The 13635-nt window shown below is 38.8% G+C and overlaps 1 protein-coding gene across 1 annotated transcript; it reads left to right on the top strand.

Moving 5' to 3' along the window:
- Positions 1–2277: 2277 nt before the first annotated feature.
- tmem184c (transmembrane protein 184C) lies at positions 2278–13582 on the top strand. Its single transcript, XM_080412624.1, has 10 exons — positions 2278–2888; positions 3904–4034; positions 4123–4159; positions 4353–4558; positions 8017–8091; positions 9426–9519; positions 10258–10370; positions 10716–10815; positions 11337–11508; positions 11637–13582. Exons 1-10 carry the CDS (start codon positions 2772–2774, stop codon positions 11933–11935), a joined length of 1344 nt encoding a protein of 447 aa, XP_080268750.1. The 5' UTR covers positions 2278–2771; the 3' UTR covers positions 11936–13582.
- Positions 13583–13635: the final 53 nt, after the last annotated feature.

The following is a 13635-nucleotide window of genomic DNA, read 5'->3' as shown; positions in this document are numbered from 1 at the left end:
TAACATAGTGACGTTACATCTGCAATTCCGGGAGCATTAAAAGAAGAAAACTTTGAACTTACTGCACGAGGGAATAGTCTTGACAGTGCTGGTATTCTCACAGTGGGGCTGCAATCCATCAGGTCATTTGAATGAGCTAAAATTATGAAAACAATACAGAAATGTATTATTTACTGGATTTTTTGCACTTGTCTTTTAAATGTATAAAGTAATGACACACTGTGTTGATTTAGGTAGCAAGAGTAGCAATATGGCTACATAAAGAACAAACCCACTATAAAAGAGAAACAAAATGTACCACAGTCAGTCTCAAATTGTCAGTAGACTGTAGAACTACTTTAAACTCAGTCTCATTATTATTATATAGATGGTCTTATAATATCTTAGGACTACTTGTGTTTGAGATGAGTGTTTGCTTAAAGTAATCTATCATGTTAGTGGATCCAGTTACTGCATAATGCAGTTGTAAATGATCTGAACCATAATCTTTGTATTGGGCGTAATTGAACATTTCTTTCTTTCTATTTTTCTTACTAGTTTGATTGATTGATGTAGTTTATTTAGAAAGACATGAGAATAGTACATGACAGTACATAACAGTACATGGAAGTACAAATTCACAATACAAGGTCTACTAAACTGGAAACCCTCATTAAGCACTAAGCTTGTTTAAGATGAGAACCCCATGCACACAAATCATGATGAAATATAAGAGGCAGGCAGATATACACACTACTATACAGAATGTCATACAATCGGCTTTCAGGTTACTGGTATGACGAGAGAAAAAAAAAATATATATATATACAAAAGAGGAAAATGAAGGATGGGGGGGGTAGGGGGGGTAGGTTAAGACTTAGACAGGGGCCATTTTCGAATTGCAGCCTCCTGAAGGTGTATCTTTAGGGCAGTTTTGAAAGTGAGTAGGGTTTTACACTCCTTTACTCCTTTTGGTAGGGCATTCCACATTTTTGTTGAATAGCATGAGAACGAGTTCATACCCTTAGTTGAGCCAAATCTGGGTTGAACATGATCCGTGGAGCTGCCTCTGGTGTTATGATCATGGACTGCGTTAACATTTTGGAAGTATTTTGACAAATACAGGGGGATCCCAATGTTGCGGTGTATCTTGAAGACCAGGCCCATAGCAAGTTGCTGTACTCTGTCCTCAACCCTAAGCCATCCAATCCTAGCAAAATGAGCAGGGGTTAGATGGGTTCTGTGATTGAGGCCAAGAGGTAGCCTTACAAGTTTGTTTTGGGATGTTTGGAGCCTTGTTTTTAAGGCCTTGGAGGTGTTGTGATACCATGAAGTGCATGCATAATCATAATGACCTTGAATGAGGGATGAATGAAGAATCTTCAGAGTATTCTTACTGACTAGGCGATCAATCCTCCACAAATAGCGTGTTGTTTGGTTGACATTTTTGATCACTTTTTCGGCATTTTTGTTACCAGAGAGGTTTGCCTTTCCTTTAAAAAGAAAAATGCTATAGAGCTGTCTGAAATTTATTTTTCACTTCTGATAAATAGTCATTAAAACCACCTGTTCAAGGCAGGCGTTTTAGTTGCATTACTGTGTACACAGTGCAAGTAACAAGTTTTGCACAAAATGACTGTAAAGTGTGAAGACGTCGCTTGGTCGTTCCATAAAGTAAGAAAGTGCTCGTGCTGTTGAACGGACCATCTGTGTTATGTCTGTATGTCCGTCAAAATTAATTAAGTAAATAACCTGACGTATTTACCGAAACGTATAAAACTGCCCGTATGGAGTTTTCTGTGGCTGCGTTTAGACCCCTGGTCTTCTCCTACGCGTCACCTGGGTGTGCAAAATACTTTCTTTTTAATAGTAAATTTAACTGTTAATTGATTTTTATTGTAGTTAGTAGCCTACCTACCAGTAAAACGAGGACATTGTTAATTCGTATTGCCATCTTGTGGCGAGAGAGGAGCGTGGAGAGGACGGCGGTCGTGGTTGCTCAGTGATGTAACTTCGCGTCGCCAGGTGCTTAGATCCGGCTTTGAGGCTGCCTACGGTTTCCGGTCATTTCTACGCACACATACATGGACGCACGTACATAGTTTTCGTATCCGCCCAATACCGGATACTCAACTGTAAAGCCAATTTGATGCCAAGCTCAAATAACGTGAAACCAACCAAACTACCCAGTAAACATTGAGCACAAAGCTTGATGGTGATTGGCTAATGCATTTGTAAGGTCCAATCAGGTTGATCGTAGGCGTGAACAATCGCAACCTCAACAGGAAGTCCACATAATCAACAACACGGAATCAACAGTTAAAAACTTTCAGCTGCGTTATTAGAACGGGTAGAAAACAGCTACGTACCTACATTTACCCAATTGATATTTCATTGTAGTCATATTTCCTTATTCGAATACAGCTGTTCTTAAAAGCAAGGCTGTGGACCTTCTTCCCGTGTTTGAAGAAGCATGGTGGAGTCATGGGGGTTGTTTACGCGACGAGTCAGCTGACGAGCTAACGTTAGCCTCAGTGTCGAGCTGTGCTAAAATAGCCAGGAATACAATCTAATAATAATTCAACAACTTTCTATGAATGAAACTTAGCGTTGGCTTGTCGGCTAACGTTATAGTTAGTACTGTTTTGACCCAAAGGGCTTTTTCTTTTACATCACACAGCGGTTGTTGTCGGGCGAATGTATCAAGTGTTGGCAAGTCCAAATTGTTATTGTTAGAATAATTGCAGTGGTCACTGTCCTGTGGCCAGCTGTGAAGGCTTCCATATCATAAGATGCCGTGTACCTGTGGAAACTGGAGGAGATGGATTCGCCCACTGGTTATTTTGTTGTATATCTCGTTATTGCTTGTCGTTCTACCGCTATGCATTTGGGAGCTACAGAAGTCAGAGGTTAGTTGTTTTGGTAATCTTGGCTAACTTAACTTGTGTGGATGGCTTGTTGTTTTTTAGTCGGGAAGCAAAGATCTTGAAGTGATCACTGATGATTATGAACGTAGACAAAAATATGGCCAGGAGGAAGGACTCCAATGCTTAGGTGGGAAGAGTGGGCACCTATCTCTATGAATTGAGTACAAAGGACCCCTTTGGAAACAAGCCAAAGGCTTTCTTGGGTTTTAAATCCTCTTAGCTGACCATGTATTGAACTGTACTTTTTTTCTGCAAACTGCTAATAAAGTATGCAATCAATCAATCACCTGAGAAGTCTGACCACATCAATGTGATTGAGGTGCCCAGATACACATGATTTATTTTGGACATGCCTAAACATATTGACACTCAAGGCCTAATATTTCAACAATTGCTACAAAACCTGTGGATAGCCAGACATTATGGTATTAACAATAAGTTGAAGGGTACATTAGGTCTGATAATGATGTAGACCAGTGGCTCTCAACCTTACAGAAACCCCCAAAAATAATCACACATGGACTGGGGACCCCCCACCCTGAAAATCACTTGGAATTGTAGGCATTACATTTAGTTTGACTCTGTTCCACAGAAAAATATTGTGAAAATAGCCAACAGCTATTTTCACCTCTTAAGGCAATTTTGCTTCTAAAATGTCCTAAAAGCCCTTAAATTGTCACTTTACTGTCATCTGGGGACCCCCCCCCCCAAAATCATGTGGGGACCTACAGGTTGAGAACTATTGATGCAGGCTACATGTTCAAAGCATGTATTCTTTACATTATTTCAGACCATTTCCCAAACCACACTTTTATTCTTTACTTTAAAACAAGTAGTGAATTTCACATCGAGGTGCCTAGCCCCAGACTTCTCAGGTACATACCTCCAAGCTTCCTCAGCTCTGGCAATATTTTGTCCACGATGAAGTGATTGTGCTCACAGCCTTGTCTGCTCAGGTGAAAACGATTTGATGCTATTTCTATGTCATGCCTTTCAGGTTACCACTCATAACAAAGCATGGTTCATCGCAGGGATATTTGTCTTCATGACTATACCCATATCGCTATGGGGCATCTTGCAGCATCTGGTGAATTACACTCAGCCTGAACTCCAGAAGCCAATTATCAGGTACAATGGTCATAGGTTTAGTAGTAGTGTGTGCCTTATGTTGTTGTTGCATGTGTGAGACTTACGGTGTATTTTGCTTCGTCTTTAGGATATTATGGATGGTGCCAATCTACAGCTTGGACAGTGTAAGTTGTGTGTAGTACAGGGAAAACTATTTTGGATTGCGCCCATATACACATGTACACGTTTTGTTTGTAAAAAAAAAAGAAATTGGGAGAAAAATACCTCAAGTTATCTTAAACAGATGAGCACTGAAGATTGTGACTTCTGAATGTTACTGGCTTTTAATGCACAACATTGTCTCTCCTTGTCTTATAGTGGATTGCATTGAAGTACCCCAGTATAGCAATCTATGTGGACACGTGCAGAGAGTGCTATGAGGCCTATGTCATCTACAACTTCATGACCTTCCTGTTGAATTATCTGGGCAACCAGTATCCCAGCCTGGTCCTGATGCTGGAGGTCCAGGAACAGCAGAAACACCTGCCTCCTCTCTGCTGCTGTCCACCCTGGCCGATGGGAGAGTGAGTTTCCTGTAGAGATGCACCTATATAATACTGCTATTTACTATTACTACTACTACTACTACTACTATTAGATATGGCTTAGATACACATCACTAGGACAGGTAGAAATGCAAAGATGAGACAATAGAAAGCCCAACAAAAAACATCAAGTTGTCATGTGTGCCATGACATTATGAAAAAACAAAGGTGGTCATTAATAGTGTTGGGAAGTGTATTTTTTTTCATACTGTCAAACAGTCCCCAAATATAATAATATAATAATAAATAATAAAATAGAAATAAAATAAAAAGGTTGCAGTCCCCTGGAGGGAGTCAGTTTAGTTTCTTCACCATGCAACTTTGCAAATGTCAGAGCTGACAGAAATAAGTTATTTACAAACGTATTCTTCAGTTTGCATCTACTGTGGCTTGCCGTTTTTCTCAGGTACGTTAATTAAATCATCCTTGACATTTACAAAACAGTGTGCATTTCCCAAAACATTTCATTAACAGCACCACACAAGGGATTACCTGCAAAAGCCCATAACTTGCTAAAAATCCTTAGTTAGTCCATCTCTCAAAAGTAAATATTTATATCAATGAACATGTCAGTGCCATCAGAAGGACAAGTCATTGTTTATAAACAAGATGTTGTCAATATAACAGTGTATTAAGTATTTTCTGATGTACACTATGGCTACGGTTTTGATGACAGTTTTTGAAAATGCTCAAGGCTACACTTTTTCTGTAAGGCATACATCAAATTCACCAGTACAAAGTTATACTTTACTCTACTGTATATGGGAGATTGATTGCAAGAGATTGGAAAGGATTCATGTTGTTGCAATATAGAAAAGATTATTCTACCTAACGTTCTAACACTGCATAGTACAAAGGAAAATACATTTAAAAAAATTGAAATGTAAAGATAGGAAAATCTCCTTAGGCAGAACTGTACATACAGCTTCCTTAATGCAATTGTAATCCCTTGATGAGATGCACCTCAGCTATGTTAGAGCAGACATGCAAACTTGTAGCTTTTCAGCTACAAAAGCCGTTTTGCATCCAAATAGAGCAATTGTGTGACAGCTGACCCGAAAAAAAAAACATGTCACCTTTTTCACCTCGGGGCTGTTAGCATGCCTGTAGAGAACTGGTTGATCTAACAGTTCACATTCCCCTTCTGTAGTGGAAGTCACAAAGTCTTAAATTCAGGACACATTTCCCAAAAAAAAGTCTAATAGACAAATAAATGCTTGACAGATTGGGAAAACTGGCTCAACCATTTTGCCTGCTATGACTTATGCAATTATATAATACCTAAATATTTTGGGGGTTAAGACTATTCAACAGTGAACCAGTAGAGCCTAATTACCGGTATTACATTTTGATCAACATGACAAGAGCAATTGATAATGTGGGAAACGGCAGACAATTTGTTTGAAAGAATGTGTCTAGATGTAGTTTTAAGATTTCAATTCTGATCTAAGAAATATACCAAAGCGACTAAGAAAAACTATTTCCTTCCACAAAATGTAGGCTATAGCACACAATTGACAAACCACATGACCAAATTCATGATCTAACAAAGATGTACAGTACCTGCATAGTGTCCCGGTTCAATTCTTTTCTCACCGACAGAACTGACGTTTTGTTCCAAAACAAATTTTGGCGCTGATTCCATGGAAGAGAATATTAGATCCGTGCATGCAGTTTATTTCTCCTCTCTCAAAGATACTGAAAGCCATTGTCTTCTTGCAGTTAACATAAGTGTATCGTGTTTGAGTGGCTATATGTTTTATGATTATCAACATGTCTTTAATATCTATTCTTTTTGTTAACTAGAAGTCCATGATTTCACAAGTACATTTGACATGTTGACTAGACAAATTGTAAAATCCTCATAGCATGCCTTGTGACTTCTCTATATAAATGCATGTTTTGTCATGGGACTGCAGAGCAGATAATCAATCAGCAGTATAGAGGCAATGATTTGCCATGGAAACTGGAAGAACTTCCTCTGAAATGCAGTTGAAATGTGAATGTCTTATAGGAACAATCCTTTTCCTTCTTTGGAAACACTACATTGAGTCTCGCTAATAATGTTGTCATACCCTTATCACTATTTACTATGCACACCCCACTACAATGCTGTATGTATGTATGTACTCTAAAGAGCATATGAAAGGGGAAACAACTTTCACTTTCAGATCAGCAAGTCTTGGAATGAGCATCCACTTAAGACAACATCCACTGTATCCCTGTTTAGATTTCATCACATGAGGACATTTATGACAGTATTGAAATGGATACTGTAATTTTAAAATACTGTGTTAGTTAAAGGTAGGGTTAGTGATATTTTTTTTTAAATCTTTTTTTTTGTTAAAAGGTTAAAGTACTATATTATGATAATCATTGCTACAGAGCATTTGTTCGGTCACAGGGGTCTCTCCAGCTCTTTAGTAAACAGAATATAAATACATTTTCAGGTAGGTGACAACTTTTAAGCCAATCAGGAGAGAGCACCGAAAATGCATTTGTTGTTTAATAAGGAGCTGGAGAGACATGTGAGACTCCTTTTACTGAACAAACACTCTATAGCAATGAATACTATCAGAATATAGAGCTATTTAACACTTATTTTAACAAAAGAAAATCACTTACCCTACCTATAAACCAGCCAAACCCTAAAATAAAACAAAAATTATAATAATTTGATAATCTTAGATATCACGTGATAGACATTTAAGCTAAGTAATACTAGAAAAAAACATTATTGATCACCCAGAGGGGAATTTAGTCTGTTTTAATACAGATGCCGAGTTTAGTTTTATTTATACATCAGCAACGATCCTGTAATCTCACAGAAAAGTATGTATGCCTTGGACGGAGCACTGAAACATTAGAAGCAAGAGAGATTTCTCAAAGTAAACGACAATGTGCAGTTCCCTCTGTTTCTTGAATATTTATTTGAAAGCTGTTTGGTTAAAGGAGGCCTTCACTGACATTCATCGACTTCAAATTAGCCCCAATTGGCCAACCTCAGAAATCAGTTAACGTGCGTGTCTGTATCTGATTAGAACCAGAGGAGTTCACGAGACCAACCGTGTGTTCTCATTTAAGAAAATATGCACTTGCCGCGAGCACAACAGCATTTGTTTACACTGCATTTTAGAATGCTGTGCTATTTGAATCGTTTAACTCCTGCAAGTAGTGGACCACAGTACTGTACATAAATAGTATAGAGTTTCTTAACAGAGATTTTACCACAGGTAAAATGTTTGTCAACAAGAAACCTGTACAATGTCTAATCCATTGATTGTAGAATATAAAGAAGTGTTTATACAGTGACCTTTTGTGTACATAATTCAAGTGCAATAATTCATAGTTATGTATCCATATCCTTCAGTATCGGGTTTGCCAAACAAAATCTCTGCAGTATACACTAATATATATTTCCTTTTCTTTTCTTGCAGGGTCCTGCTGTTGAGATGTAAGCTGGGAGTGTTGCAGTACACTGTTGTAAGACCAGTCACTACAGTTATTGCATTGTAAGTGTGTTCCTGAAATGGCCTTGATGACAGGGTTGCGAGAAGATAATGATTCTTCTTGGTAGCTCATGTGACTGCATAGTATAAAAAAATCTATTTAGGTACTTTACTAGTTTACTAGTTTACTTATTGCCACTTTAAAGGGGCATGAAACCCTAGGCTGTTCTTGTAGTGTACAGGTTAAAAACTGCTGACGGGTAAAAACACTGCAGACTGACCTCATATACACCTTGATGTAAGTAACACAGCTGCAGCTAATAACATTAATTATAGACGTGTTGAATTTAGCTGTGCGATTGTGCAAGCATTGACAATACTGTTGATTACTGTCTGCTTGCACATTCATCATTATAAGGTCTCTTTGGCACCACGGGCGGCATCATGCGTAGAGCCAATCAGATTCACCAGTCTTCTCCATTTGGGTTGGTCGACGAGGGACACCACATAACCTTAAACAAACCCGATACGCCCATATATACTGTAGGCATGTCACTATGACTCAGACACAACCATAAACAAACCCGATATGCCCATATATAGGCATGTCACTATGACTCAGACATAACCATAAACAAACCTGATATGCCCATATATAGGCATGTATGGAGATCCGGTTGTCTTGAGCCACAGATCCGACCGTTATGCCCATGGTCACGTGCATAGCGCAGATCCAGTCCATCAGATGGTCAATGATGTGGTTAAATATACAAGCATTCCTTGTAGTGGTGGGGGAAAAAATAATTTCATTGAACAAACGATTTCGTTCACGTTCACGACAATGATTCGTTCACGTTCTCGTTCAGTAGTGCTATTTTCTAGTGAAAAACACCATCGCCGTAGTGTTATTATTACGTCGCGTGTACAGCCCGCTCTCCCGTCCTGTTTAGGGGGGAGGGGATGGGGGGGCATGAACGATAGCGTGAACGTAACAGTTTCAGGAAGTGAACTAGCTCGTTCACGGCAATGAACTCGTTCTTTTGAACGAATCGATCATGAACGACACATCACTAATTCCTTGCATATTGGCACATGTAAATCTAACACACCTATTATTAAACTTCAATTATCTACAATCATCATGGTGGTGTACTATAAGGTCAGCCTGCCATGTTTTCACCCTTCTGTTTTTTAAACTGTACATGAAAACAAACTACAAAATTGGCCTAGTGTTTCATGCCCCTTTTTAATGCTGTTTATTAAATGCACTTCACCAACCTACATACGGTAACTGCCTGTCTACCAACATACATCCCAAAGAAGTGGAATCATTCAACTGGGTACATTACCTCCTCCTATTCCTATCTTTGACCTCTCGGTTTCTCTCTACCATGCAGGATCTGTCAGCTATGTGGGGTATATGATGAAGGCAACTTCAGCTCAAAAAATGCTTGGACCTACCTGGTCATCTTCAACAATATGTCCCAGCTGGTAATAAAGACACTGGATTTACAACATAATCTTAATGTATTTCTGCCTCTAGTAAAATCCCATACAGTACCATTGTGTTATCCTGCATGCTAACCTAGTATGTAATTACATGGTGCTACATGCTTCTGATTGCATTTTGTATTGAGGTGGTTTTATTGAAGTTCCAGTCCGGTTTTGTATGTTAAGCCCTTTTCTATTGGTTAAAAGTCCACTTCACCCATTTTCAACCATATTGCTGTAATTGGTCCTCACTAATGTTTGTTATAAGATGGCACCATTTCTGTCTACGCTTTTTGTCTCAGCGCTGGTCTGTGGACACGTCAGACACCTGCCTACCAGTGACATCAGCGGTAGGCAGGTTTCAATCATTTCAAGCGAAAGATTTAAATCTTTATTATTATTTATTGTGTTTATGCAATGGCTTCTATTTCATCATGTTATTTTTCCAGGAAGAGAAATACTGTAGTTTGTATCGGCTTGGAATCCCCATCGATGATGTCATTGGTATCCAGGTTCCGGAGCTGTCCATATACCACCAATGAGACACAGATTGAGGAGATGCAAATTGTGCCGTTTCATAATGAGAATTAGTGAGGATCGATTATATGAACAAGAGGTTGAAAATGGGTGAAGTGTTCCTTTAAAAGACAGGCTAAAAGTATGGACACTGTACTACTTATCAAAAAAAATTATTAATGCAACAATCTTATGTATATTTTCTGTGTTCTCCAATCCCAGTTTGCCATGTATTGTCTAGTCTTGTTCTACAAGGCCCTGAGAGAGGAGCTCAGCCCCATCAGACCAGTGGGCAAGTTCCTATGTGTCAAACTGGTGGTGTTTGTGTCCTTCTGGTGAGTGTCTGTTCAAACTAAAAAAGGTCTCTGTATTTATTATAAATCTGTATTTCTGTGTTTCTGTATTTCTGGGTTCTTTTTTTCTATGTTTTTTTAATGTATTTGATCTCATTCATACAATAGAACACAGTTGTTTGACATTTGTATGACCCGTGGATATAATTGGAAGCAGTTTGGCCTGTACACGCCCTATTTTCCACACTTTGCGTGTGCAGTTAGTTAGTCAAGTATGCAGTTCATTGATTTGCACTGACGTTGACTAATAAGTTCCTGCTTTGGCTGCAGTGAGCAAAATTGATTGTTTCCATTTTGTGAACTTTAATTCTCTCTCATATGTCTCAGGCAAGCCGTGTTCATTGCCTTCCTGGTGAAGGTGGGTGTGATCTCACCCAAACGCACATGGGACTGGGAAAGCGTGGAGGAAGTGGCTACTGGCCTACAGGTACACCTGAAAAGTGTCTGCTAAGAACTGAGTGACACTGACAGTATGCAACAGGGTTGCAATCGAACTAATCAATTTAATCGATTATTGCATTTTGTCTATTGATGATAATCGATTACTAATCCCTATTTTCAGAATTTCATAAGAATTTTGAAAATACGTGTCACATTGTGAGCTTACGTACACACACATAAACATTTTCATTGATTTACCTTTTGTGTTTTGTTTTTAAGCTGGTTCTTATGACAATATATTCTGTTGTCCTTTGTTCGTAAGCCAGTTCCTGTGACAATATATTCTGTTGTACTGTATCATATAATGCACTATAATCTACTCTATTGTGTCTACATTTTCGTTGCTTTGTTTTTAGGGTACAAGCAAAAATGCTTTATTTTCTCTGTCTGCTCAAACTAGTAATTTGTGTCATCTTATTTTTTATAATAATAATAATCACTTTAAGTCTGTTCTAACCAAAGAAATCCTGATGTAAATCAAACACAGACTTGTCTTTTTCCGTCCAGGATTTTATCATCTGTGTGGAGATGTTCCTAGCAGCCATTGCCCATCACTACAGTTTCACCTACAAGCCTTACATTCAGGAGGCTGAAGAGGGCTCCTGCTTCGACTCCTTCATGGCCATGTGGGACGTCTCTGATGTCAGAGCAGACATCACTGAACAAGTCCGCAATGTTGGTGAGTAGCGCCTAGCTACTGGTACTACTGAATTTATTTACAAAGAATTTTACAAATTTATCTTTTCCAATATGTCCATAAGTAAATGGAAGACAATTCAATGTTTTTTTTGTTTTTTTCATAAACAGGAAGAACAGTTATGGGTCGTCCAAAGAAGACCTATTTTGGCGAGGCTGAGGATGACGGTGAACGATCTGGTCTGCTCTCCTCGGGCTCCCAAGATGCTGTTGCCACCGAGACCACATCTAACCCGACATCCCCCAAGGGTAGATACCAGGGCCTGGGCAGAACCCTCACACCGCACTCCCGCTCGGCCCCTGCTGGGCTTAGCTCAGCCCCTTGGGAGGAGGAAGGACATGAGGCCAGACCTGAAGAGGTTGAAGACACCAAAGAGCCAGCCGAGGCAGATCTTATCATAATCACCTAGAAGACTACTGAACACAGTTGGGCAGGAAACTCTGTCATTTCCTTCCAATCTAACCTGAAATGACCAAAACAAAACCAATGAGTGATGTGTTAAAAATGCTAAGAAATAAAAGCACATTAGCAGAGTGGTGAAAGACATTCCCTAACAAATGCAATTACAGATGGACCTCTGTCGATGACAGCTTTAAGAATGTTCAGTAGGGGCACTAAAGAAAGTTATGGGACGGCACTCCCATGATTTAGTTTGCTTTTTTAATCTAATTTTAAGCAATCTTTTGTTGCCCTATGGAATTTTTATGGCTAAGTACAATATACCGTAACTGTTAAAAGTTTTAACTGTAAATCATCAGGGCTTAGGGGCAGTTTATTAGATTGATCCCAGAATTGGGTTTATCTCAAAGCTGCAAAACTCATCATTTTCTCCTTGATGACTTGTTACTTTCGTCACATAGGAGTGACATAGAAGCTGATGTTAATGCTGACTTTCTAGACAGCCCCAATTATGGATAGACGCGAGTCTGCTTCGAACATCTCAAGTTTGTCTGTTAACTGTTCCATTCAGGAGGGACTTATTGAGTGAGCAGGTACAAGCTTAAGTTTCTTGCACAAGGTTTTGACAGGGAAACACTGGCCATTGGAGAGATCCCAATTACGGGATGACCCTATGTTCAGTTTAGGTTGTTTTTAAACAAGCCTTTGCTATTCAGTTAGATGATAATATACTGTACTCTAATAGCTACTAAAGCAAACTCATGGAGGCAGTTAATGGGCATGAAGTAAAAAATAGAAACTGAATCTGTGTTTACTTTTAACTGGCATGAGGGCGATTAGATACTCTAGATAATCATTTTTGGGGCGAATAATACCATTAAAGAAAAAAAATCATTTGGTTTAAGACCATGCTCACGTGTTCAACCACCTAGCCATGGCAAAGCTGGTTTAGTCATCTGTACTACTACTGTGATACAGATTATGTAAGGGTTGGAACAACTGTGGTTAAAGCACTGAACCATTGTGTACTATGTAGCACAAAGACTACTGGCTGGCTGATGCTCGTAATAGTATGGTATTAATGCCTTTTCCTATGTGCCGTGGAACTAGTCCATCCACTATCAACTACAGTGTACAATTAATAATCCCAGGATCTGTCTCACTTGACTAATACCTGACATTTCTCTGTCATTAAGTAATCAGGCATGCAAGGATAGAAATGCTTCTACCCATGTCACTTGTTGTGCCGTGTATATCAAATGTTTTGAAATCTTGTCATTGTGATTATTTGAGCACAAATATTGATTGATCGCCTTTAATGTACAGTGCAGGTTATCAGTGAGTCTTGTCAATTATCCACGTTGAGTTCTTAGTATGTGCAGCTACGTATATTGCAGTGTCAAATATCCACGTTATGTTGAATCCTTATCAGCAGTGTGTGCACTGTGCAGCTACGTGTTGCATTGCCTTACACGTGTCAAAGCATCTAAATCTTACAGGATAACAGGTCATACAGTAAAAGTTTTCAATTTAAATCAGTGTAAAAATGGACCCATACACTCGAGTTAAATTAACTCAGTTTTACTGTGCACTTTTATATTCAATGTTTTAGTTCAGACACTTGCCATCTTCAAATAAACATTCACTTTATCTTTCATCAACTTCTATTGTTCTTGTATTTAGCAAGAAATTCTTCCACGATCATGTTGA

Source organism: Gymnoscopelus braueri (assembly GCF_963280865.1).
Source record: "Gymnoscopelus braueri genome assembly, chromosome: 2".
Taxonomy (NCBI): Eukaryota; Metazoa; Chordata; class Actinopteri; order Myctophiformes; family Myctophidae; genus Gymnoscopelus; species Gymnoscopelus braueri.
This window is presented reverse-complemented; position numbering and strand designations above follow the sequence as displayed.

Excerpts from the sequence above, each read along its gene's own strand:
- tmem184c (XM_080412624.1), top strand. The coding sequence starts at position 2,772 with ATGCCGTGTACCTGTGGAAACTGGAGGAGATGGATTCGCCCACTGGTT. Across the intron at positions 2,889-3,903 it reads GGGAGCTACAGAAGTCAGAG|GTTACCACTCATAACAAAGC; the intron begins GTTAGTTGTTTT and ends CATGCCTTTCAG. Across the intron at positions 11,509-11,636 it reads TGAACAAGTCCGCAATGTTG|GAAGAACAGTTATGGGTCGT; the intron begins GTGAGTAGCGCC and ends TTTCATAAACAG.